The sequence below is a fragment of the Giraffa tippelskirchi genome, chromosome 12 (assembly GCF_054371585.1).
Source record: "Giraffa tippelskirchi isolate mGirTip1 chromosome 12, T2T-mGirTip1v1.2.pri, whole genome shotgun sequence".
NCBI lineage: Eukaryota > Metazoa > Chordata > Mammalia > Artiodactyla > Giraffidae > Giraffa > Giraffa tippelskirchi.
The window spans coordinates 141,300,177-141,326,515 of NC_137286.1; the positions used below are offsets into that span (position 1 = coordinate 141,300,177).

The window sequence follows — 26,339 nt, forward strand, 5'->3', positions numbered from 1 at the left end:
TCTAATATGTAGTCAATCAAAACATTAGCTGGCTTCTTCAAACAAGACTTGATAAAATTAATAACTGCAAAAATAAAAACAGCAAAATGTTGATTTGAGAGAATGAAAGATTGAGAAAAAGTTCTGTGAAGGTGGATGGCTATGACTCTTTCTTACCTTTTGACTCCTGAACCAAATTTTCCCATCAAGAAACAAAATGTATACTTATTTTTCATGTTAATCTTATCCCAAAGTGGAAAAAGTATAAATATATAGGGATATATATTTAATATATCTATACAATATTATTACATATGAAATTCAAATAAACATAAGGCCAATGTTTAGTAGAATTTTACCTAAGATTCCTTACTTAGAGTTTGTGGTTTTATGTGTTATTAAATGCAGCTAAATGGAAACGATTTTTATTGGGTTTTGTATCTTAAATGTGCAAGTGCCTGGTGGACATTTTTAGTGCTAAATTTTCTGATCATGTGTGTTTTACATTCTTGGTTAATTATCTAGCCTAATGTCTCTATGAGTTAATGTTTTTAGAATGATTTATCAAAATTGATTTTGGAAATAAAGTCCACGTAGTCCACTGTATGGAGTATAAATAGTGTTACCCACTCCCCCGCCCCCAGCTGCTGTCATATACTTGTGTTTGAATTTATTATGGTTTATTCCTGAGCCAGCATCACTCTTAAGATTCTTTGGAGAACAATCTGAGTCTAACTGGATGTTGTTAAATTCTCAGGCCATGGTAAGTGTGACTGTGGCAGATGCAAATGTGATGAAGGATGGTTTGGTGATGCTTGCCAGTACCCAACCAACTGTGACCTGACCAAGAAAAAGAGTAACCAAATGTGCAAGAATTCTCAAGACATCATCTGCTCTAATGCAGGTAAGAATTCTGTCCCCAGAGCATCCTCAAATGAAATCATCAAAGTTGGGCTCTTAATGGAAATATGTAGGCGTTGAGAAATGTTGAACCTCAGAGTGAGACTGCCTTTGAGTATATTTTTTTTGAAATGAAATTCAGATAAATCAATCGGGAAAAATGTCATCTTGCTGAGACTGGCAAGTCTGATGCTCTCCAGCTGTTCCACATACCTCCTTCAAGCAGGATATTTTCTGGAATAAAAAACCCTGACAGCATTTTATGTCAACTGTGAGCCATGTTTTCAAATGCTGGATTAATTCTTTTAAAAAGGATTTGTATAAACTGAATTAATTGTTCTCTGTTACAGATCAAGGGTACTTTGAATTCATATGTTACCATCAAATAGAACTAAAGTTTTCAAATTTGATGGAGGTTTCAGGTGCCCTGGATGTGAAACCCATTGAAGAGGATAGTGACAGCAAGAGTTTTATTTAAGTGAAATATTTTTCTATCTTGTAGATGTCATTTAAAACTATTTTCTTAGAAATGTACAGAGGAACTGTTAAAATTAATTACCCAAATCATATAAAACTCAACAAATATGGTTTTGATTTTAATGGTGTTTAGCCAATGTTACTATACTTAAATATTCTTTTGACAGTTGAGCACATAGAAGCTCAAAGTCAGATTATATTCTCAACCCTGCTTGAAACTGGGAATGCTCCTGTCCTCACTATCCGCTGATTTCATTGCTTTGGTGTCTAAAATGAACTAGAGGGTTTTTAAACTTCTCTGGGTAGTTCTTCAGCACAGTGGTCCCCAACCTTTTTGTCACCAGGGATCAGTTTCATGGAAAAATTTTTTCCAAGGACTAACAGTGGGAGGGAAGGTTTAGGGATGATTCAAGTGCATTACATTTATTGTGCACTTTATTATTATTGCATCAGCTCCATCTCAGATCATCAGGCATTAGATCTCAGAGATTGGGCGCCCGTTCTTAAGTAGACCTGGCGGTACGAGTTCTTGGCTTGTTTGCTTCAGGCCAGGGTTTGACAACACATGAATACCTGCCCTCCTAGGGTTCCTGTGGTTGGTGGACTCCTTTTGCAATCAGAGCTGGGGCCTTTCCACAGTCTTTGACTAAGAGGAATTGCTTTGTGTGGATTCAGTGCAGTAGGCTGTTTTGTTAATAGTAATCAGGGCTATTTCCAAGGCAAGTTGTGACTGGTACAGCTGGGAACCATGACAGAAGTCCTAACTGTCAGGTCACTTCCTGTGTTTACTGTCACTCTCCTGGCTTCTCTCCAGCACTTTCTTCTTTTCCTTCTTCTTAGTAAAATCTTTTTACTTCTGGTTCACAATACTCACCCTTCAAACACACACACAGGCACACACACACACACAGACACACACACACACACACACACACACACACACACACTCTCTCTCTCTCCCTCTCTCTCAACTTCATGCTTTCTAAATTTCTTTCGGTAATAAGTTTTGAAATCAGTTTCAGTTTTGTTTCTTTGTAGTCTATTTTTGGATTGATTGATTTTCAAATCCAGTTTTTTTTTCTTTTTAATAATAATACATTTAATAATTATTAAAAATTTCATAATACATTTTAACCACCTAAGAAATAGTTTAACTGTTTCTTTTAATTAAGAATTATTTAACTATTTAATTGTTTAAAATGTTTAACTATCATGGAATCTAAACGTGTGATTCACTACATCATCATCTCAACACATCCAAAAGGAGAAAATTTACAGAATTATTTTAGTAGATGATGAAACATGTTGGATAAAATATAAACTGCATTTCTAAGATATTTTTGCCTCTATTTTTTAACATGGATACAGTATTTTTCTGTAACCTACTGTCCATATTCCAGTTTTGTCAACTGACCCAACAATGCCTTTTATAGCATCGCCCCCACCCCTGTTCCAGTCTAGGGGCAGTGCTACGTCTGGTTGGCATGAATCTTCAGCCTCTTTTAATGTGTCTTTAGACAGTTTCCACAGACAACACAATTTTTTTTACACTCTTACTCTCCTCTCAATTTCTTAGGCTTTCAAGTTTACTTTGGGGATCTTGTCCTCACATGTCTTTCTTTAATGCCTACTTCTACCAGCCTAGTTCAGGACAACTGCCCACAAGTTGTGTTAGTCTGAGTCCCTTGGACAACAAGGAGATCAAACAAGTCAATCCTAGAGGAAATAAACCCTGAATATTCATTGCAAGGATTGATGCTGAAGCTGAAGCTGAAGCTGTAACACTTTGGCTACCTGATGGGAAGAGCTAATTTGCCGGAAAAGACCCTGATGCTGGGAAAGATTGAAGGCAAAAGAAGAAGGGGGAGGCAGAGGATGAGATGGTTGGATGGCATCATTGACTCAATGGATTTGAATTTGAGCAAATGCTAGGAAATAGTGAAGGACAGAGGAGCCTGGCGTGCTACAGTCCATGGCGTGCTACAATCTATTAGGGTTGCAGAGAGTGGGACACGACTGAGCGACTGAACTGAACTGATGGTGTTGCTAAAAGTCGGATATGACTTAGCCACAGTACAACAGCAACAACTGAGTTGTTATTACTGATCTTTCCCCCCTCATACCACAGTGTGGTTTTCAGGAAGCAGCCTGGAGCAGAAAGGGAAGAGAAGCTGTATGGAGTGGGGAAGAAGACCGAAGGGCAGGGGGAGAGGGAGATGGAGCTGGGGACCAAAGGAGTCCCAGAAGCTGACTCAGGAGGGGTGCAGAATGGCAAGGCACAGTCTGCAGAGCTGAGCCAGAGCAAAGCGAGTCTCCTGCACCATCGCATCAGGGATATAGGCTGGTGTTCAAGACAGAGAGTCATCCTAGAAAGAGCCAGCTATATTAGGCAGAATGAAAAGTCAGAACTAAAATAATCTAGCATAAGACAGAAGACCAATCCTATAGACTGAGCTAATTGGCAACCAAGAAAGAGCCATGGGATGACACAGCATGAGCGCACGAGTCTGGCACGTCTGCCGGGGCTTCCATATGCTGTTTCTTGGAGCCTCAGTTGTGAATTCCACTTGATGAGTAAGACAGGAAGGCTCTGAACTGTTGTAAACTTCTCGTGTCACCCAGGGATGGTTCAGATGTGTGAATTGCATGGAGCCAGCCTGTGGGGGACGTCAGGGAGGAGTTGTAGAATTCAGAACAGAGACTATGACTTCTCATCTTCCCTGAAAACAATGATGGCATCATAATCCTCACGATGGTACACCTCTCTCCCTAACCGTGAAGTGCTCCTGGTATTCCAATGGTTGAATTCTAAAATCCTTGACCAATGTTCAGGATCCCATAATTTCTGCCTGCAGCAGACACTTTTCTCCAAAGTTAAGTCAGAGTTTTCACTGTTCTTTAATTCTTCATCCTTATTCCTTAGCTCAGACTCTTTCTTCAGCATCACTAGGCTTTTCTCCATCTCCTCTTCTTGAAATTCTATCTGTATACCAAGTGCCAACTCAAAACTTACTCCTTCACTGTGCCTTTCCTCCTTCATAGAGCCAGCCTGAGGTTCATGCTATCTTTATAGCATTTGTCACAGTTCAGTTCAGCTCAGTCACTCAGTCGTGTCCGAATCTTTGTGACCCCATGAACCACAGCACACTAGGCCTCCCTGTCCATCACTAACTCCTGGAGTCCACCCAAACCCACGTCCATTGAGTCGATGATGCCATCGAACCATCTCATCCTCTGTCGTCCCCTTCTCCTCCGACCCTCAATCTTTCCCAGCATCAGGGTCTTTTGCAGTTGAGTCAATTCTCTGCATCAGGTGGCCAAAGTATTGGAGTTTCAGCTTCAACAGCAGTCCTTCCAATGAACATCCAGGACTGATTTCCTTTAGGATGGACTGGTTGGATCTCCTTGCAGTCCAAGGGACTCCCAAGAGTCTTCTCCAACACCACAGTTCAAAAGCATCAATTCTTCAGCACTCAGCTTTCTTTATAGTCCAACTCTCACATCCATACATGACTACTGGAAAAACCATAGCCTTGACCAGATGGACCTTTGTTGACAAAGTAATGTCTCTGCTTTCTAATATGCTGTCTAGGTTGGTCATAACTTTCCTTCCAAGGAGTAAGTGTCTTTTAGTTTCATGGCTGCAATCACCATCCGCAATTCAAATTTCAATATCTTTAGTTCCTTCCCTTCCTTTACCTCTGGCCTCCCTGGTGGCTCAGAGGGTAAAGCATCTGCCTGCAATGCAGGAGACTTGGGTTCTATCCCTGGTTTGGGAAGATCCCCTGGAGAAGGAAATGGCAACCCACTCCAGTATTCTTGCTTGGAGAATCCTATGGACGGAGCAGCCTGGTAGGCTACAGTCCATGGGGTCTCAAAGAGTCAGACACGACAGAGAGACTTCACTTTTACTTTCATCCTTTACCACTCAAAACCAGTCACTGAGTCATCTTTTCTTTTTCCTGAAAATATCCCCATGTGTGTTTCCTTTTTTCTAAACTCATGGCCATAACCTGGGTCAGCCTCTATCTTCTTTCCTGCAGACTAATGAACCAACATTCCTTCAAATCCACTTGGCCTCATTTCAATGCATTCTCCATGTGACAACCAGAATAACCTGGTCGAAATGCATGCCTGACCACACGACTCCCTTGTGGAAATACTTCAATGGCTTCTCATTCTTGGATGAAAGTTGGAATCTTTAATGTGACCTCTTTTTTGTTCTTCAGTTGCTAAATCATGTCTCACTCCTTGCAACCCCATGGACAGCAGCACTCTAGGCTCCTCTGTCCTTCACTATCTCCTGGAGTTTGCTCAAATTCATGTCCATTGAGTTGGTTATACTATCTAACCATCTCATCCTCTGCCACCCCCTTCTCCTTTTGCTTTCAATCTTTCCCAGCATCAGGGTCTTTTCCAATGAGTTTGCTCTTCCTATCAGGTGGCCAAAGTATTTGAGCTTCAGTATCAGTCCTTCCAATGAATATTCAGGGTTGATTTCCTTTAGGATTGACTGATTTGATCTCATTGCCGTCCAAAGGACTCTCAAGAGACTTCTCCAGCATCACAATTCGAAAGCATCGATTCTTCAGTGCTCAGCCTCTTAGATTTCCATAAACTTCACCTTTAGTTGCCTTTTTTTCATTTCATGACACCCTCCCCTTTATCTTTCACTATACACCAGCTGTCTTTTTTCCTCTCTTATTTCCTCTTTTACTGCAGAGCTTTTGCTGTTATCTCTTGCTGGAAGTGGTCTTCTTCACCATCTCACTTCTCTTAGCTGTTATTTTTACTTAGCTTTTAGTTTAAGAGCCATTCCCCAGGGACCCTTTGACCACCAGGTCTCAGATAAATCCCCTTACTGTGTGTTTCTGCAACACTTTGCACCTCTCCATTTATTTTATCACTTTGGTTTTTACTCATATAAAACTTTAAGAGGAAGTTATGGTTGAATCGATCTCCTGTTGCATTTCCAGAGTCTAGGATGATATCTAGCGAATGACAGAGTCTCAGTTACTCTGTGGTGACTGATGTGCTGATCAGTTAAAGATTAAAAAATGAACATTAAAAAGGAAGCTACTCAAATGGACATTCTACTTCTTAGTATCCTTTGAATGCTGTTTTATTGACAGTGAACTCACTCTCAGGGGTTGCGGTCAAATCCCTATAAACTTGACTGGGTATTTGGAGAGTGGTATAGCAGGTGGCTCTGGTGCCTCTGTTTCACCCTGAGCTGCCCTGAGGTTCTGGTGAGGTTCTAGGACTCCATGCATAAGGAAAACCCACTCTGGGCCCTTTGTCATAAGGACATGGATATCGCTTTAACACTGCAGATATCAAGTTTTTAGGAACATTTGAGTTTTTCATTTATTTAAATTTGATAATGAATTCCACAAATATTTATTATATAAATTATAAGCTCAAATATTGCACAAAGCATTGAATAAATAACTGGTGAGGAAGATAAGCAAGGTTACTTTTCTCACAAAGCTTAGCATTTTCTGCTTTAGTTCACTCAGACCCAGGAGTAATCAAAAGATATTCATTCATGCATTGATTGGATGGACATTTATAATGTAACTCTGCTCTTGGGGAGTTCAGATTTACATTCATGAAACTATTAGAGGTCAATCATAATAGCTGTGTGCTATAAAATGTAACTAATGGGCTACAATAATCTCAAAAAAGAAGGTCATTATCCATCTCATCATACCCACAGTAAAGCCTAATTGGAATATAAAATTGATTGGATAAATAAATTGTCTTTATTCACGAAAGAGAGGTTAAAATTCATTAATTATAATTTATGTGCATTTAACAAGTAATTTTTGCTTTGTTTTAATGATTTAGGTACATGTCACTGTGGCAGGTGTAAATGTGATAACTCAGATGGAAATGGACTTGTTTATGGTAAATTTTGTGAGTGTGATGACAGAGAATGCATAGATGATGAAACAGAAGAAATATGTGGAGGTATGTATATTAACTTTGCAAAAAATAATGTAAGTACTTGATTTTGTCACCTGTTTCATTGAACTTTTATCTCTATGAGTTTATGCACTGAGTTTACTCATTTAAGCTGAACCTATGTTTATTTGAAAAATACTTCATATAAGGAAATTTAGACGAAGGCATTCAGAGCAGATTAACAGACCTTTGTTGTTGTTCAGTTGCTCAGTCGTGTCCGACTCTTTGCGACCCCATGGACTGCAGCCCGCCAGGCTTCCCTGTCCTTCACCATCTCCAGGAGTTTACTCAAACTCATGTCCCTTGAGTCAGTGCCATCCAACCATCTCATCCTCTGTCATCCCCTTCTCCTCCTGCCTTGAATCTTTTCAGGCATCAGGGTCTTTTCCAATGAAAAATTGCTTATAATTTTGATTTTGTAACCATTTTATTGAAGTATTATTTATAGTTTTGTGTTAGTTTCACATGTACAGCATAGTGATTCAGATAACATGTTTGTGCGTATATATATTATTTTTCAGATTCTTTTCCATTATTGGTTGTTATAAGATATTGAATATAGTTTCCTGTCTTATGCAGTAGGTCCTTGTTGTTTATTTTATATAGAGTAGTGTGTATCTGTTAATCCTAAACTCCAAATTTATCCCTGGTATCCCCTTTGGTAACCGTGTGTGTTTCCAATGTCTGTGTATCTATTTCTGTTTTGTAAATAAATTCATTTGTATCATTTTTTTAGATTCCACATATGGGTGATAGCATATGATATTTAGAGCAGACTAGTATTTTTTTGAGTTTTTCTCTTTAATTTTTTTATTAATTAATTAATTTTTTAATTGAAGGATAATTGCTTTACAGAATTTTTTGTTGTTTTCGACTACTTTTTAAATGCAGAATCAGATTGTTCCCAGAGAAGAGCCAAATCATTATGGCAACAGGCCAGTTGCATGGTTCTGAAGTAGCCCTAGTTGGACTCCGTCTTCTTTGCTCAGCTTTTACTCTGCCTCTTTTCTCCCAGTCTCTCCATTGCATGTTTTAATTTCATTTTCTTTCCCATTTTGAATCATAACCCTGTAAATACTCTCATGTGCTACTGAGGACATTGAAGACCAATTGGATTATTAGCCTAGAATCTATCCCTCCCCACACACTTAGATAACTTTTTTCATGATTGTTTCTATGGACCACCATTACTCAATCCATTTTTCTGTTGTATCAATTATTGCAGGCTTGCTAATTTCAAGAGCAGCAATGAGTACTTCTTATTCATTAGGTAATTTACCAGGATCCGAAATGACTTGCCAGGGTTAAATGGAATTTAGACTCCTGTCTGTCTGATGCTGGGCGTCCCTGATGGCTCAGTAGGTAAAGAACCTGCCTCAATGCAGGAGACGCAGGTTTGACCCCTGGGTCAGGAAAATCCCCTAGAGCAGAAAATGGCAACCCACTCCAGTATTCTTGCCTGAAAAATCCCATGGACAGAGGAGCCTGGAAGGCTACAGCCCAAAGGGTTGCAAAGAGTTGGACATGACTGAGCGACTATGCATACACACACGTACTGTCTGATGCCAAAGACTGTGCTATTGATTGCTCCCCGCAGAACACTGCCCTGGAGTTTGCAGCTCCATGAGGAAAGCCCCTCTTACCACTGGTACTATATGAATATTCCCTTCTCTTCTGCTTCCCTCTCTGCAACTCTGTGCTCTGAGTTTCGATCATGACCGGCACAGGGGAGCAAAGTAAACAGCAGGGAGAATCACTTCAGTTTGGGAGCACTCTTCTCTGTTGTTATGAAACATTTTAACCTGCTTACCTCTGGCCTAATCTCTCTATCCATAAGTAATTAATTCTTTCACTGAAATCTGAAGAGACTCTGTCCACGGAATCCTATCCTGCATCCCAAATGAGTGATTTCAGAGGAGTATTTTCCCTGAAAGGATCAGGAGCCAGTGGGGTGGGGAGGAACCAGAAGGCCATGAAGTGTCACTAAGCTGCCCCTTTGTTTACAAAACAAATTGAGGCTTCAATTCCTGTGGTCATCCAGATGCTCTTATTTTAGGTCAGCTCATTTCTCTCTCTCTGGTGTCCTTGCTGTACCACCAACCAGGATAAAACAAACAAAGAGAAGAACCTTCATTTTTTCTACCCAATGACCTAAGCTCGATGCTGCTCAGACAGTTCTGCTAAAGGGCTTGTTCCAAAATGATTAGAAATTAGATAAAGCTACCCACACATGTGATGTGTTTGTCTTCCTGATATTTCATTTGCAGTTATCACAGATCAAAACAGAGGAAGGGAACATGTGTGGAGCCAGTGTTTTCTGATGCACACCGCCAAAGCAAAGTCTATTTGCGTGTGTAAATATATAAACGTTGACCTGGAAAGAACAGGAAATGTTTAACGCTCAACCTTTCCACACATTATTTCTGTTGGTTTGAGGCTAAAGCAATTTCATGGTGCAAACTCTCTGACCACAGACAACCAACACTCCTGTAAAATCCTCTGGCGATGACACTGAATAGGATTCTAGATTTTTCCATGTGTCATTCACATGAAAACAGTCTGTTGAGAGGTGATTCTACAGCCCAATAGGGAAGCAATTCAAAAAGAGATTTTCTTTCTCCATCAGTTTGCACAAAGCAAAGAATGATATTGTCTGGACTGTGTATTGTCCTAAGGCTTATATTTTATCTCAGTTATCCAGCTATGTCTTATTACAGTATTTTCACTTGAATTATGAAGATATCTGCTTAATTTTCCATATCTGCGTATGGTATAGCTTTACATGATTTATTCTAATAATCCTGTTCATCTCTATCTCAGTGATTTTTTTTAGTATAACCTGATCAGTACTGAATTTTATAAACATACAAAGAATTTGGGTGTGAGGAATGAAGATTTATGATCATTTGTTAATCTCATGGTAAGCCTTACATGAGATTAACAAACTGCTGCATGTTACATAAATTTCTTACAATGACAGAGGAAATAAATTTTGAAGATTTCTGAGATTATACTACTCTAAGTATAATCTACTTAAAAGAAATTCTACTTTAAGAAGTTAATCAAGTCTTAAAAAAAAAACAACTGACTCCTAGGAAAAGCTTTTAGTAAATAGTTGTCTTGTTTTCTTTCAGTGTAACCCTCAGGTTCCTGAGGCTTGTGATGTAACACTGGCATGTGATATTTTTGTGTGCATACATGTAGAGATAGTTTTAAGTCCATGAATAAAATGTATAGCTTTTATATTTTACTATTGATGAAATCATTTGATGGTCTTTATGTCAGATTAAGTGAAAAAATTAAAATTTGCTGTAGAAATGATCATTGTCTATTAGCTTGTGTGCGTAGTCGCTTAATCATGTCCGACTCTTTGCGACCTCATGGACTGTAGCCTACCAGGCTCCTCTGTCTATGGGATTCTCCAGGCAAGAATACTGGAGTGGGTTGCCATTCCCTTCTCTGGGGGATCTTCTTGACCCAGGAATCGAACCCAGGTCTCCTGCATTGCAGCCGGCTTCTTTACCATCTGAGCCGCCAGGGAAGCCCCATCTCCAGCTTAAGAAGAGGTTTTCTGTAGATACTCCAGTTGCAGCTCATTTAGACAGAAAACATGACATTATACATTATGTCCTTATCTCTTTCTCTATATTTCACTCTAGCATTTTCACTTCATCTCTGACTCCTTCAGTCTTTCTGATATATATCTGCATGAAGGAAGTCTCATCTGAGAGGCAAAAATAGCTTGAGACCAGCATATTTTGTTGTATTTTTCCCTTCATATGTGCATGTACCAGGCCCTACTGACACTCCTGCTGTTGGCCAGAAATGCCATAGTGTTTAGAAAGAAAAATAGCCTCACTATTAGTTTCCCGTGGACTCTCTGGGATAATGGCTGATGGAGAAGAGAGAGGCAAGAGCAAAGACTTTAGCCATAGACTGATAAAGCATAAATTCCTGTAAAGCAGAAAGAATAGACTAGAAACCAAAATGGTGCTGTTTCTCATCATAGGTGCAAGAACACACATTCATGGTTGTTGACATAACTACAGAAAAAAAGAGGATATAAAAGGAGATTTGGGGCGAAAAAGACTTGTCATCTTTTGGGAATTTGTAGGGTTGCTGGACATGGGCACAGAAGGTGATAAGGTGACAGTTCATTACAGATTGCATGGACATCAGTACGAACAAGCAGAGTAACAGTTTATGGAGGGGTGGGAGCTGCAATGGTGTGGGGGCAGCTGGACACAAAATGATGGGCTGCCCTTACCTAGCCCTTGGATCCTCTTGACAGATAGGAAGGGATTTGACTTTAATACCAAGGGTCCATGCTCTTTCATTTAATAGCTTAAATAAATAGCTATTAATTTAATAGCTAGTTTAATTTAATAGCTATTTTATTTAATAGTTTAAAAGTTTTTTCAGCTAAAAGTTGATTTAGCTGAAACCCTCTGCCACGTGGTAAAACACAATAGCTTGTTGGATGCTGTTGTATGAAAGGATGAAACGTTTCCTCTGGGTAAAGAAATGACTCAGTCATTAATACTGTGCATCCAAAGAAGTATGCACCATTGATTTCTCATGGTTGGTTTCAAATAACTCAAGAAATGCTCTCAGAGTGAATGCTTATATACATTTGAGTTTGATGTACACATTTGTGATTGGAGGCCTGGTAGACTTCTTCTGTCTTTCATGCAGTTTCTTGAACATTCTGTCATTTTCATCAGCCATCTTGCTAGGACAAATTAGAGGACACTTTGACTTGCTTTGTGTGTGTGATGATGTAGATATGGGCACACCTATAATGTTTTGGTGGCAAACTGCATAATTTGATTATTTTAAGCAAGAACTGTGGAGCAGGTTGATTATTTCTGAAGGCAGAAGTGATCACCAAGAGGTAGAAAGTTAATTCTGCTTTTGAAAGTTGCTTTTTTTCCTCACTGTATAAAATTCATTTTGGGTAAAGGCCACGGAAAGTGTTACTGTGGAAACTGTTACTGCCAGGCTGGTTGGCATGGAGATAAATGCGAATTCCAGTGCGACATCACCCCCTGGGAGAGCAAGCGAAGATGTACATCTCCAGATGGCAAAGTCTGCAGTAACAGAGGTGTGTCTTTCATACTCATTACTACATAATTGGGGAAAAAACAAAGCTCTTAATTATTACCCCACCTTTTCTGTGTATTTCCTTCCATGTGGAAGTCATCTTTTATAGGGTTTGACTTTGATGTAAATCAACATTTCCTATACCAACAAGCTTCCCTTTCCTATTTTTTTACCAGGCAGAAGGCAGAAAGATAAGAAAGTTGCTGTCATACTTTCAGCTTCACTGAACAAATAGTTAACTCAGGGACTGTAATTTCTTTGTCAGCCCTCCAGAAATGACATGGTACAGCAAAAAGGCGATTCTTGTAGATACTTCTGTTAAATATCTCTTGACTAACAGAACCAACTACAGCATGAACATCTAATTATTCAGAGAGCATTCCAGAAAAAACTTGTCTTGTCTTAATTGAGTCAATCAAAGGCTTGGCTACAATACCGAATTGATATGGAGTCATTTAACTTTGATACACAATAATAAAACTGTGATAGTGAATAAAATATAGCCATGTGAAATTGAGATTGACCTTAGGCAGGAATTTAAAAAATATATTACTATGGCTATAATGTAATTTAAAGTGAGTTAACTAAGTGTTGATATCAAATCAACTAGTATTAAACACTTGGAAGAAAATTCTTGAAAATACGTGTTCTTTTTCCCTTTGTCAGCTGTCCTGGTAGATAAATAGCCATGTTGGACTTTTCTGACTACTTGAAGTTATCAGTAAGTGGTCATTCTCCTTCTATAAAAAAAGTTTAAATCTAGAAAGCTGGGAAATTATTTTGTTGCATTTCTATAAATGAATGATACATTTTAATAGGTGATACTTACATGGAAAGTCTGAACACACCACCAGTTTTATCTTTTTAAAAGTTGACACAGAAAAGTAAAATATGCCCACTTTCTGTACATAGAGGAAGGAAAGCAAAAGGCATGAATTTGGGACAAAAATTATACAGAAAAGTCCTCTGTTTAATTTATGCAGAGTAGGTCTGATTATTTATCATACTAACTCACTTATATTTTCATTTACTATATAAGGTATGCAGGAACCATTGCTTCATGAATGCCCTATTGATGGACATTTAGATCACTAGTGGTTTTTCAATGACATGATACCACCATATTTAATGTTCCTGAACATGTACTTTTCAGTTCTTTTCCTTTCTGTTACATACGTTAATTGAAGTGAACTGTTATGTTATAAGTAACATACATCTAAAGAGTCTATATTGTGAAATTGCCATCCAGAAAGTTGTACATTTTATACTCTGTCCCTGCACCAACTCTTGATCCTAAAACAATCTTTTTTATTTCTATCTGACATCTGAAATAATTCTAACTCATTGTTGTTTAAAGTTCTCTTAACCTTAATCATTATAGGTTGAGTGGTAAGCATTTTTACATTTATCTATCATCATTATTTCTCTCTACAAAACTTCCAAGTAGTGTCCTTTGTCTATTTTTCTGTAGGCAAATTTGTCCTTAGATAATTCATTCATAAGAATTGCTTATGTTTGTGGAACGTAGCTTTGTCTTTTAAATGCATATGACTACTTGTTTCAGCTGTTTTTATCTTTTAGTTCAATTTGGTGTCTTGCCCCCAGCCAGAATTTTAGATTTTTATGTCATTAATTCTTTTATTTTTTCTTTAAATAATTTGTGATGAAGATTTTGAATAAAAATGAATTTTATTTTATATTTTATGGTTTTATATCCTTAAATCTTTAGTCTAGCTGGAATTGACTTTGATGTAAGAGGTAAGAAAGGAATTTAACTTTGTTCCTTTCACAAATGATCTAAAGATCATTGGCCTAAAGATGATTATTAATAGTTCACACAAAGTTATATGATTTACAACTTAACACTTCTCTATACAAATCTCCAAAAAGCCAGAGTTCTATCTCTCTGCCTATACCAGTGTCCTCTATAACCTGAGCTCATCTGATCTAGCCATACCTGCTTCTTAGTCTTCGTGGATATGCTCCTTCTGCTCCAGTGGGTCAGGTCTACTTAGGATCCCATGTCCATCCCCACCTTCCTCTGCTCATTCTTGCTTTCTTGACCTCCTTTGAATTGTTCTACCTCCATACCTCCTAAAACATTTCCCCTTCTCTCTTCTTATCCAGACCATCTACCTTAATTATTTCTGCGCATATTGGCTTCCCCTCCCCCAACTCTTAGAGTATTTATGTCCTAGTTTACAAAATGTTAGTGCTTTATGTGCTAGGTTTTTTTTTTATTAGCTTTTCTTTGTTTTGTTTTGGTGGAATAAATTGTAAACCTCTTGAGAGCAAGGATGATGTTTTATGTTAATTGTGTTGGTGTTATCTTTGAATCCTACCAGCACGGTGCTCCTGAAACATCTTGCAATCCCACAGAAGTGTCGGCATGGATAATAACTTTTGTTTATGAAGGATCTCGACTGTCCACCCTAGATGGTGTTTTCCTCTATAGAATGTATTTCCTGAATATGTATATTTTCCAAATATAAAGTGAACAACAGAAGAAAGAGCAATGTGTAAGGTGCTTTCTTTCATGATTCTTCTTCACTCGACCCATACGAAATTATTCTTCCCCTCTAGGGATCTGTGTGTGTGGTGAATGTTCTTGCCACGATGTGGACCCCACTGGAGACTGGGGGGATATTCATGGGGACACCTGTGAGTGTGACGAGAGGGACTGCCGAGCTGTCTATGACAGATATTCTGATGACTTCTGTTCCGGTAAGTGCTGTCCTAACCCCTGTTTTTATTTTTTTATGATTATTCTTTTTAAAAAATATTTATTTATTTCTCTTATTTGACGGTGTTGGGTCTTATTTGTGGCATGTAGGATCTAGTCCCCTGATGAGGGATCAAACCCGGGCCCCCTGCATTGGGAGCTCGAAGTCTTCGCCAGTGGACCAGCAGGGAAGTCCCTAATTCCTATTTTCAAATAAGAAAATGTTCATTTCCCTATTTGCAAGATTTATTCTGCTTCTCTTAGTAACTGTGAAAGAACTGAATGTGCCTTCTGAAGAATCTGAGACCCATAGGACTCCTAATATCAACCTGGAAAACCTTTAGAGAATTCACACATTGGGCAAAGATTTGAGATGAAAATGCACCCACTCTCTGAAAAGTAGTCTAGTCTTTCACCAAAAAGAACTATTACCTCCACGTATCAAATACTCAGCAGTGAGAACACAAAGCTAGCAGACCTGACCGTGAACAGGAGAGGTACCGTTAAGGCAACTGTTATTAACACAGTACAAAACTAAAGACAATATGGTTCTCGTAGGTAGTTCATTGCACTGCTTCTTTGGTATAATTTATATACTAAAAGTTGTTCTGCATTAGGTCTACAATTGAATATCAATTAGTGGATTCAAAAATTCTATTATGGACCATCTACTGCTTGCCAGAATCTGTGCTGCATCTAGGCCAATGGTTCCAGCAATGAAGGAGACAAACAAAATCCTTGACATTATGGAGCCTGTAATCTAAATGAAAGGGGCTTCCTCGGTAGTTCAGCTGGTAAAGAATCTGCCTGCAATGCAGGAGACCCCGATTCCATTCTTGGATTGGGAAGATTCCCCTGGAGAAGGGATAGGCTACCCACTCCAGTATTCTTGGGCTTCCCTGGTGGCTCAGTCTATAAAGAATCCGCCTGAAATGCAGGAGACCTGGGTTTGATACCTGGGTTGGGAAGATCCCCTGAAGAAGGGCATGGCAACCCACTTCAGTATTCTTGCCTGGAGAATCCCCATGGACAGAGGAGCCTTGTGGGCTATAGTCTATGGGGTTGCAAAGAGTTGGACATGACTGAGTGACTAAGCACACACAATCTAAATGAAAAGGAAAAAAAAATACACCCTGCCAGAATTTCTAATAGTGCAAAGGAAAACAATAAGCAGTCAGATTTGTCTTAGAAAATGTCACTCAGCAAAAATGGAGTAATAGATTTTATTACATGGGACAATCCAGGAGGTATAGACACATCTTCATGCTTGATTGCTTGGTTGGTATAAGGAAATAGATAGGGAACTCGGTCTCCAGAAAGTTTGCCAGCAAAGGCAGATAAAAGAGCTGCCCTATTTAATTATGATGAAGCAACTGCAAAGACTTCTCTGGTCTGACCAAGGGGAGCTGGCTGCTGTAGCTTCCCCCTGCAGAAGAATCGCCCTGTTCTAATGATCCCTTGGGCTTGGGAGAATTTCCTGAATGGACTCACAGAGGTGAAGGGGTCGTAGGCTGTGATTTGAACAATAAAACATCAGGCTGTGATTGTGATTTTATTATTCCTTTGTTGAAGTGAACTGAATGTGGCCAGTTCTCCACAGTCTGCCTCCAGCATCTAACATGAGAAATTTAAGCAAGAAGAAACTCATTAACAGATCCTGCGCTGAGAGACACCTGTCAAGTTCATTCACACACCTCATTCCATTTTATGTTCACACTAACTCAGACAGGGATAGATTATTATCTACGTGTAAGAGGGAACGTTCAAAGAAATTAGCGACTTGACAAAGTTCACACCGCCCTTAAGTGTCACCTGAAAACAACTTTAGCTGAAGTGCTCATGTCATTTAATCTCCAAATGATGAACAGAAGATGCTTCAATTTTACTTTATTTCGGTAAGAAAGAGCTGTCCTTTGGATGCTCAAAATTCTTATAAAACTAAGCTTCTCTGAACACTGTTTTGATCTGTGGTGGGCATCAATTTCTGGAGTATTTCTTCATTCTTACTAAATCTTTAGAATCCTTTATACAATGCTTAGTAAATTACTAGTCTTCACAATTTTCCTAATTGCCCAGAATTGCGCCATGAGAAGGGAGCCATGCAATTGACTATTGAGTGAAGTAGTACCTTAGTGATACGAGATAGAAGTACCCCAAGGATGTGGATATTCTCTAGTGACTTATGCCAGGCTGGAGTGTAATAAGACTCAGATAAAATGAAGCTTTATTTTTAGCTCCTAATCCAGCCACCCTGAGAGTGTTGAGCTTATTTAAGTCCAAGAGAAATCTCCCATTGGATTATAGTTGGCTCATTTAATTGACCTTCTCATTTTATTTATTCATTCCCACTCTTTCCATTCATCTATTCAATAATGCACTTAAATGTAAATATTTTGTGCCTGATCCATCATGGGTATAGGAGATGTGATACAAATTTTAAAATATGATCCCTGCTTCCAAATAAATAAGTTGTATTTATTTCTACTTTCACTTCTAAAGTGTATTTGTCACTTCTTTCACTCCTATTCACTGATACATGAATTCATCCATATACAAATATGACTCATATACCCACAAAGATACACATGCATATGCATGCCTCAAAGAGGGTCCTGTAGACAAATCATGAGTGTGACTGAAATGACAAAGGCATGACCGGCCATCCTGAATGATATCAGCTGCTCTGTTATTCCAGGTCTATGAACTGCTCCCCTGAACTGACTTTCTGATTCTGAAATAACTCCTTTCTTCCTGATGACTGCTTACCAGTCTGATCCATTTTGCCAAATTCCCAAATAGGAAAAAATATGCTGCAGTGTGACTTTCCACTTTTTCAGCTTGCTCCTGCCTAGCAAAATGATGAAAATATAAGGTTAGTCCTGGCCTAGAGTTCCCTTAGTTTGAAAAGTAGACTCAGTTGGTAGAACCGTATTATGGGAGGAAATTTGTCTTTGTGGATTACCAAAGAGTTAAGGGAAGAAATGGAAGAAAATGGTTACATATCTTCAGTTTACATTGTCTTGAAAGAGAAAAATAATATATCAAGTGGATTTTTAAAAAAAATGAGAAGTGCTAGTTAGATCAGATTCATTAACTTTTTCTCTCTGTGGTCTTCATATTTCTTTGTGAAAAGCAACTTGTAAATATCAGATTCCAATTCATGAACATTTTTTGATCATTTTCAAGGAGAGAAATAGCCTCTGTGGAAGAAGAGCATTCTGGAATGGATGGAACTACATATATCCTGGATTGATATTTTTGAGGTTAGATAGCTTAACACAAAAGAGTGCAATGATCACACACACAAAAAAGAAAGTTTTGGTGTCAGCAACCTCTTCTATAATTTCTTGAGAGCCTTTAAAGATCAGTGTTTTGTTTTTCTAAGTAAGTTTTTTTTTTTTTAAAAAAGAATATTTTTGGCTGTGCTGGGTCTTTGTGGCTGAGCGGGCTGAGCGGGGACTACTCTCCCTTTGCGGTGCATGGGCTTGTCATCGCGATGTCTTCTCTTATTACGGAGCACAGGCTGTAGGGCGCACAGACTTCAGTAGCTGTGGCCAATGGCCTCAGTAATTGCAGCTTCTGGTCTCTAGGATGCATGGGCTTCAGTAATTGCAGCACGAGGGCTCAGCAGTTGCGGTTCCCAGGCTCTGGAGCACAGGTTCAGTAGTTGTGTTACTTGGGCTTAGTTGCTCCAGAGCTTATGGGTCTTCCTGGACCAGGGATCGAACCTGCATTGGCAGGTGGATTCTTCACCACTGAGCCATTAGGGAAGCCCCTAAAGCTCAGCGTTGCCATGATGCTCTTTGATGTCTCTTGCTGCCAACTCCCCACCCTTGTGATGCAGTTCTGGCTGTGGTCCTATTTACATGCCAACACTAGACACTGTCGTTCTTCCCGTGTCATGAATGTGTGTGTGTGTCTAAGGAGTGTTCATAGGTCTTTGAAAGCAGTTCTCTAATGTACGTTCCATGTATTTAATATCTGCGATGAGACAATAACATTCTATATCTTTCATCTCTATTTTGTTGATTTCCCTTGTCTACAGAGTTTAAAGGAATTTTTCTTAGAATCAATGAAATGAACTCCTGAAGGCCAAATATATGTGCATACATACACACCTAGATTTGACACACTAGCATTGAAACATGATGTTTCAAATCAGGGTGGTAAAATTCACTTCTTCTAGTTCTCTCATTTTAAAGATAAAGTGAGATGAAGCCCAGAAAGGTGAACCCGTGACTCATGTAGATGGAGGACAAGGATCTCCTAACTTCCTCCCTTTTGCCTTTTTATCTATTTGTTTACGAAAGACCCTGATATAGTGTGTTATGACAGTCTAAAGGATTTTCATGATAAATAGATCTTACCATTGCTAAACTTATGAATCAAAAACAAGCATTTTCATCATCTTCATTTTATCGCTATAAAATTAGGAAACTAGTAACCTCAGAAGAGAAATCGCAATTTCAAGTTTTGATTTCCTGTCTTTTCTGAAAAGGTAAATACCTGCTTCAGAATCTGGCATTGATACCTTGCATTTCTAACTAATTTTCTAAACTGACTGATGAAATACCATAAAGAATTTTAGTATAAAAAGGTACAGTTTCATTTAGAATGGAATCCATATCTTATTTTTGGCTGCATGTGACTGTAAGTTATTGAAGAATAAAAAATATAATTTTTACTACTGTGAAAGCCTAGTTTTGTTTATGTTTTCACTTGTCAAGTTAATCTCTGTCCAACATTTAGATTAGCAATACCACTGTCAATACTGTTTTTCACTATGCTGGACTAGAGTTCCATTTAAGCCTTTCCTCTATTACTTTTACATTTGCTTCTTCTGTGATCTTCATTGGGGTATTTGATTTAGGTATTCCTACTTTCCCCCCCAAAATGAAACCTTCAAAAACATTCTGTATGCCACTAATTCATCATTTAAACTGGTGGCCATATACTCACTGACTCTCCAGAATTACTTTCACTGTGGAGGTTTTACCCTAGTCATTCATTTTTTTCATAACCCTTCTTTCCCCAGCTTGAACTTGTTCAATGGATGTTAGCTTCTGGTGGCAAAGTGTAGAAGGCACAGTGTGGATGATTTGAGGAGGCACGGGGGCCATCCTGAACTAGGCGGTGTTCTCCCACTTTGATCCTTTCCTATTTAAAGGCCAGACCTTTCAGCCCAGGCTAATCACAGCAATGACAGTATCCCATCAGTTCTTTCCAGTGTGTACACAATCGACCGCAGCTGTTTCTGAGAGCACCTTTTGCTTAGATGAGGCTGGGGTCCAAGGCTGAGGCCAAGGTACAGAAGCTTAAGGATCATCACATATATGGTGAAAGTGAGGGCACATTTTATATCTTCTTCCCATTTTTGTTTGGAGTTGGTGATGCCTAGAGGTGACATGTAAACTCAGAGTAGTAATCCTTGAGAAGGTCCGTGATGCTGCATTAAATGCACAGAAAATAGAGGTGAAGACCTTATTGGCCACGTTTCCCGTAGAAACTTGTAGAAGTGCTCAGAAATAGCAAAGGGACAGAAAAGTGAAGCCGCATAACATCAGGGGGAAAAGCACAGAGAGTAGAGACTAAATGAGGAAAATAGAACAAAAAGAAAAGAGAGTGAATATGAGGGCAACAAGCGGAGAGGCTTGCAGAGATTTCTTCTAGGTCTAGTGCATCTGTACATTTTTAAACATTTGTTGAAGCATCCACAATTAATCTGACTTATTAAGATACTAACTAGACCAGATTTTAATCTCAAGAGTCTCTATTAATAGTGTCTGACCATCTTCACGAAATTGTTTTATGCCACTGCAATGTTTTTTTTTAATGTTGACACGTGAATGAACCTCAGACAGAAAGTAATGGCTATTCTTTTTTAAAAAATGGTTACTTATTTTTAAATTACTTATAATTAATTGATTGATTTATTAATTTATCATTTATTTGAATTCACTGGGTCTTATTTGCGATGCATAAGATCTTCACAGGGGCATGCTGTAGAATCTTTAGTTGCAACATGTGGGATCTAGTTCCCTGACCAGGAATCAAACCTGGGCCATTGTATTGGGAGCGCAGAGTCTTAGCCACTGGACTACCAGGGAAGTCCCTGTAATGGCTGCTCTTAAGCTGACTATAGAACTTCAGAATATCCTCCCATCAGTCCCCATCTTCCTCCACACAGACTCTGACTTTATCCCACCTGCCAAGGGATCAGGACTCGCACTGCCTGTGAATCCCAAGCACCTGCAGCAGTAGGTGGCCTTCTCCTGAATACTTAGGAATTCCCCGGCCTCCTCACCTACTGGATACTTTGTTCTGACTTCCACAGGTATTTTAAACTTTCAAGAGGAAAGCTCTTCTCCCCCCTTTCAATCTAACTGTGTTTTTCAGTCTTATTGTTGAAGTGTCAGCTCGTCTTCCACAAATGGCAGCATGTTCTGTACTTTGTCCAGCATCCTCCTGGCACATTTAAGTGCCCTACAAATAATGTCGCTTGTCTCCCAGAATTTCAAAGTCACTGGCTGTCATAGAACAGCAGGATTGATTGTAGTTTAAATGTTAAAGATTTTGTTTTAAAAGATATTTTTAACTGTGCATTTACAATACAGCTCTGTTTGCAAACTTTGCTCTAAAAATTATATGAGGACAGGGAAGATGGGGAGGAACTTTGTAAGCTAGGATAAATGGCAAGAAGTTAGGGAACCCAGTAACCTCGGAGATATAAGTGTTAGTAAGTTAAATTTTTATAATAAAAATTCTTGTGCTTGAAGGTCTAAATGATCATAGTCATATGTTGTATGTATCTATTAGCAATCAAAAATTTTCCCTTTAAAATTGTGAGCTCTAAGACAAAGTGTATCAACAGCAATTTGTTCCATAGATTCTGTTACATAGTAGGTGCTCAATAAGCTTGAATGGAATTTAGTGTAAATGAGAGATTTGGGTTCTGTGGTCCCTAATAGCTCATCCTACTTTGACATATGATTTTATGATTTATTCCATGAAGAAGCTGGTTTATAATGAAAAGCTTCCTGATAGACGGGTGCTTCAAACTTGACAGATGGACATCTGCCCACAGACCTCATGAGATACTGATAAAACAGGCCAGTCTTCACTGAAGGCCAGTTTTCATACTCTGTGATATATATTAATATCGATGGACATGAGTTTGAGTAAGCTCTGGGAGTTGGTGATGGACAGGAAAGCCTGGCGTGCTGCAGTCCGTGGGGTTGCAAAGAGCCAGACACGACTGAGCGACTGAACTGAACTGAATGCAAAATGCAAAATAGCATGGATTTTTCATCCATTAGCAACATACTTGATTTACTTAAGGAAAGTATGATTCCACTTCCTTTAAAATCCTTCATGCATTTTTGGAGGAATTATTGAAATCTACTTTACTTTGCATTTGTAATAGTGAGTTTCAGAACGGTTATGAAGAGTTAGAAAAACTCAGCTAAATTATTCATTCCTTTCTGTCCCTACTTGGTTAGATGTGTGGGCTCAAATGAATAAAAATAACAATAGTTCATTTTTATGTAGCATTTTAAGATACATTATATACTTCTTGATAAATGTAGATAGATAATGCGGTTTTAAAATGAAGAACCTAAATGTCAAAGAGGCTCTCATTTGACCAGCCGTATTCTGTAGGGAGCAGGGTGAGGATTTGAACCTACTTATATGATTGATAACCTGGTTTATTTTCTGCTATACCATATCACCACTTATCACAGTTTTTTTTGCAGGCTCTGTGTCCGTGTGTAAAGAAATTAATTTCTTTCCTGACCTCTTTTGTGCGTATGAAATTAGTCTTCAAGGGTTGTGGGTAGTAAAAAGGTCATGAAAATAAAGTCTGGGAGACTCCAGGAGCTGAGACCCTGTTTCAAAAACAAATCACTTTTCACTTCCTATGGCTCTCCTCCATGTGAATTAATCGCCAGATCCATTAAACCCTCCATTTGGGCCCCAGCAGGCTAATTCAATCTCATGCACTTGGACTTTGATAGATTCAAGTTGATATCCCTCCGACCCTGTTTATCTGATCTGGAGTTGTTGCTTTTCTTTACCCTTCATGATCAATCAATACAGCTCGGCTATTTAAGACCATTGTTGAAAAATGGACTTTTGCCTTAATGTTTTGTGCGGAGCTGATGGAGATCTTGACTTCTTTGTGACACTCATTGTTTGAAAACCAATTCTGACTTCAGTGTATTTTTCTCATATACATGTGTATGTGTGTATATATAATACATTTTTACATACACTAATATACATATGTACTCTTCCTCTCATTGTGAAGGTCATGGGCAGTGTAACTGTGGAAGATGTGACTGCAAAGTGGGCTGGCATGGGAAGAAGTGTGAACACCCGCGTTCCTGCCCGCTGTCAACGGAGGAGAGCATCAGAAAGTGCCAAGGAAGCGCCACTCTGCCATGCTCGGGAAGGGGTAAGTGAGGGTCTCAGGCCTTGCCACTCACCACCTCTAATCCTGTGAGTCAAATGAATTCAGTTCACACATATCTTATTTAAAAGGTAGCTGAGATTCCTGAATGAGGAAAAATTTGCGTTTTCAGAATAATGACTCCAGTATCCACGAGTGAAAATATGGAGAACTATAATCTCTTTCTTTCTTCCTCTCTGTCACACCTACACACACACACACTCACTCACTCACTCAGTCTACTTGAGATTTGTTCGATTTCCATCTAGTTCAATGCTGCATTAAAAGAAGAAAAAAAAAGGTTTGGATATTTGCTCAGAGCTTTCTCAATAAAACCATCTAATTGTCCACTGACATTTCTGAAACTTAATAACATCCTATTGAATTGTCCTGTTGGTTTTTGAGAAAGCATCGTATAAACAGACAGCTTGGAATAAGCTTTCCTCATCTTGGAAGATATGTAGCCTCAGGTGTTTTCTTGGTACCAGATCAGTACAAATTGGAGGAAAAGGAAAGATTCATCTAGGGGAAAGCTGGTTTCATTGTTTTGGATTTATCAAAATAAGAAATACAATTTCACCTCTCAGGGGAAAATGGCAAAGTTAATGTGCAATATGCTTTTGGAGGAACTGGTAATTGAAGTTATTACAAATTTTATTCATGGAAGAGGAAAAGGAGAAAGATTTCCCTTATGTGTACGTTAGATCAGAACCACCACAATATTGTAAAGTAATTAGCCTCCAATTAAATAAATTAAAAAAATTAATTTTATGTTGCAGGGCTATTTTTTAAATGAATTTTTGAGACAGAATTCAAATGTCAAAAAATTTATACTTATGAAGTATACAAGTTAGAGGTTTTTTTTTTTTTACTGTATTCATAGAATTATCTGACCTTCACCACTGACTTGTTCCAAAACATTTTCATCACCACAAAAAGAAACTTGGTACTCCTGCCCAGTCACTCATCCGTATTCTCTCCACGCAGCCCCTGGAAACCATTAATCTTCTTCCTGTCTCTGTACTTTTGCCTGATCTGGATATTGCATCTAAACATGAAATGTGTTCTTTTGCTTCTGACTTTTCTCACTTAGCTTAATGTTTTCAGCAATGTAATGTGTCAGCACTTCATTTTATGGCTGCATAATATTCATCGGTATGGATATACCATATTTGTTCATCCACTCATCTGTCAATCAACGTTTGAGTTGTGTATACTTTTTGGCCATCATGAATACAGCTCTATGAATATTTATATACAAGTTTTGTGCAGAGAATTTTTGGTCTTTTTTTTCATTTCTCTTGGATATCTGCCTGTGAGTGGAATTGCTGTGTCATATGGAGCTCTCTGTTTAGGTTCTTGACGTACTGTAACACTGGCTTTAAAGTGACTATACTATTTTAGTTTTCCTTCAGAAGTGTATGAAGCTTCCAATTTCTCCACATCCCCACTGTTATTTATTATCAGATGTCATCTTTTTCTCTACTATCATTTTTTTGACGGATGGGTAGAAAACCCTCCCAAGTCTCCAAGATTATTTGTAACATACTATTTTCCTGTACTCTGATACTTATCCCTACTGATTATAAGAAAGAGGATAAAATATGGGTAGAAGGAGTTTTTAATTTCAGAAGCATTTCTGATTTGCCCCATCCTTCACTAATAACCCGAGACAGGAACCACTGTTACACCAGCATTAGTAAAATATTGTGATTCTAGTGCTTCAGCAAGCCTATTATGCTCTTTAAATAACAAAGACTTAAAAATCAGTTTTTCTTGAACTATTGTTTTTCATTTATTGCTAAGAATAGTAAGCTATATAATAGAAAAATAAGAAAAGCATATAAAATATCTTAAACATAGAAAATGATTTTAAGTGTGTGTATATATGTATGTGTATATATATATCTGCCAAGATTTTCCATTTGTCTTGAATTTTTATATGATGTTAGCGCAAGAGCATTATTTATGGACTTCATATATCAATGTTTAATAAACTCTGACAAACATATTTGTCTCCTACCTTTCTGAAGAGTCTTTATTTAGTTCCTAATTTTCAGGACTAGTGTATATTTAAAGTTTATTGTACCAAAAAGGTGTTAATGTGTAGAGAATTTTATTTTTATTTTTTTGTAATTCATTCAAGCCTTTTGATGCTCTTTACTGATTGTAAGCTTCTCTAGGTTCCTCACAAGGAAACAGAGATATTGATGAGTGAAGTGGTTTTCCAGGGAGCTGTACCAAAATGTAAGAATTTTGAGAATGAAGACCAAGGATTTATGTCAGGCAGCCAGCGCTCGGACCAATGGTCAGAGACTTCGTTTTTCATAGGGCTACATCTGCAAACTCATGGGCACTGGAGGTTTTAAAGCAAATGGCCAAGATAGAAACTTCCAGAGGATTAGTTTTGCAGTTTATGAATGACAACTGCAGCTGTGGTTACATGAGTGAAGAAAGCAATTACAAGGCCCATCGGTTCTCCAGCCGGAGAGCCTCAGCAGCTCACCAGCTGGGGCCAAAGGAAAAAAAAAAAGCAATTCTCCTGATAGAATTAAATTAGATTACTTGCTTGTGCCAGTGATGACTAAGTGTGATCATTATGTCTTAAAGGCAAGGGAATAATTTAGAGGATGTCTTAAATTCTTGGTTAATCCTGTGATTTCTTGATTTCTGTTCCTTCATTTAGTTAGATGATTCTCCTGGAATCAGTGTGGATATCCAGTGATTCATCCTAATTTCTGC

At 38.4% G+C, this 26,339-nt stretch overlaps 1 protein-coding gene across 2 annotated transcripts in view; it reads left to right on the forward strand.

Annotated features, from left to right (window-relative positions):
• Positions 1 to 26,339, forward strand: part of ITGBL1 (integrin subunit beta like 1) — a 214,816-nt gene that overhangs the window by 87,715 nt on the left and 100,762 nt on the right. Inside the window, exons 3-7 of one of the 2 annotated variants that reach the window (XM_081552093.1) lie at positions 737 to 883; positions 7,207 to 7,329; positions 12,287 to 12,427; positions 15,010 to 15,150; positions 23,457 to 23,603. In XM_081552093.1, the coding sequence (XP_081408219.1) occupies positions 737 to 883; positions 7,207 to 7,329; positions 12,287 to 12,427; positions 15,010 to 15,150; positions 23,457 to 23,603 (699 nt within the window). The remainder of the gene's footprint in view (positions 1 to 736; positions 884 to 7,206; positions 7,330 to 12,286; positions 12,428 to 15,009; positions 15,151 to 23,456; positions 23,604 to 26,339) is intronic. The other variant, XM_081552094.1, reaches the window with a different exon arrangement.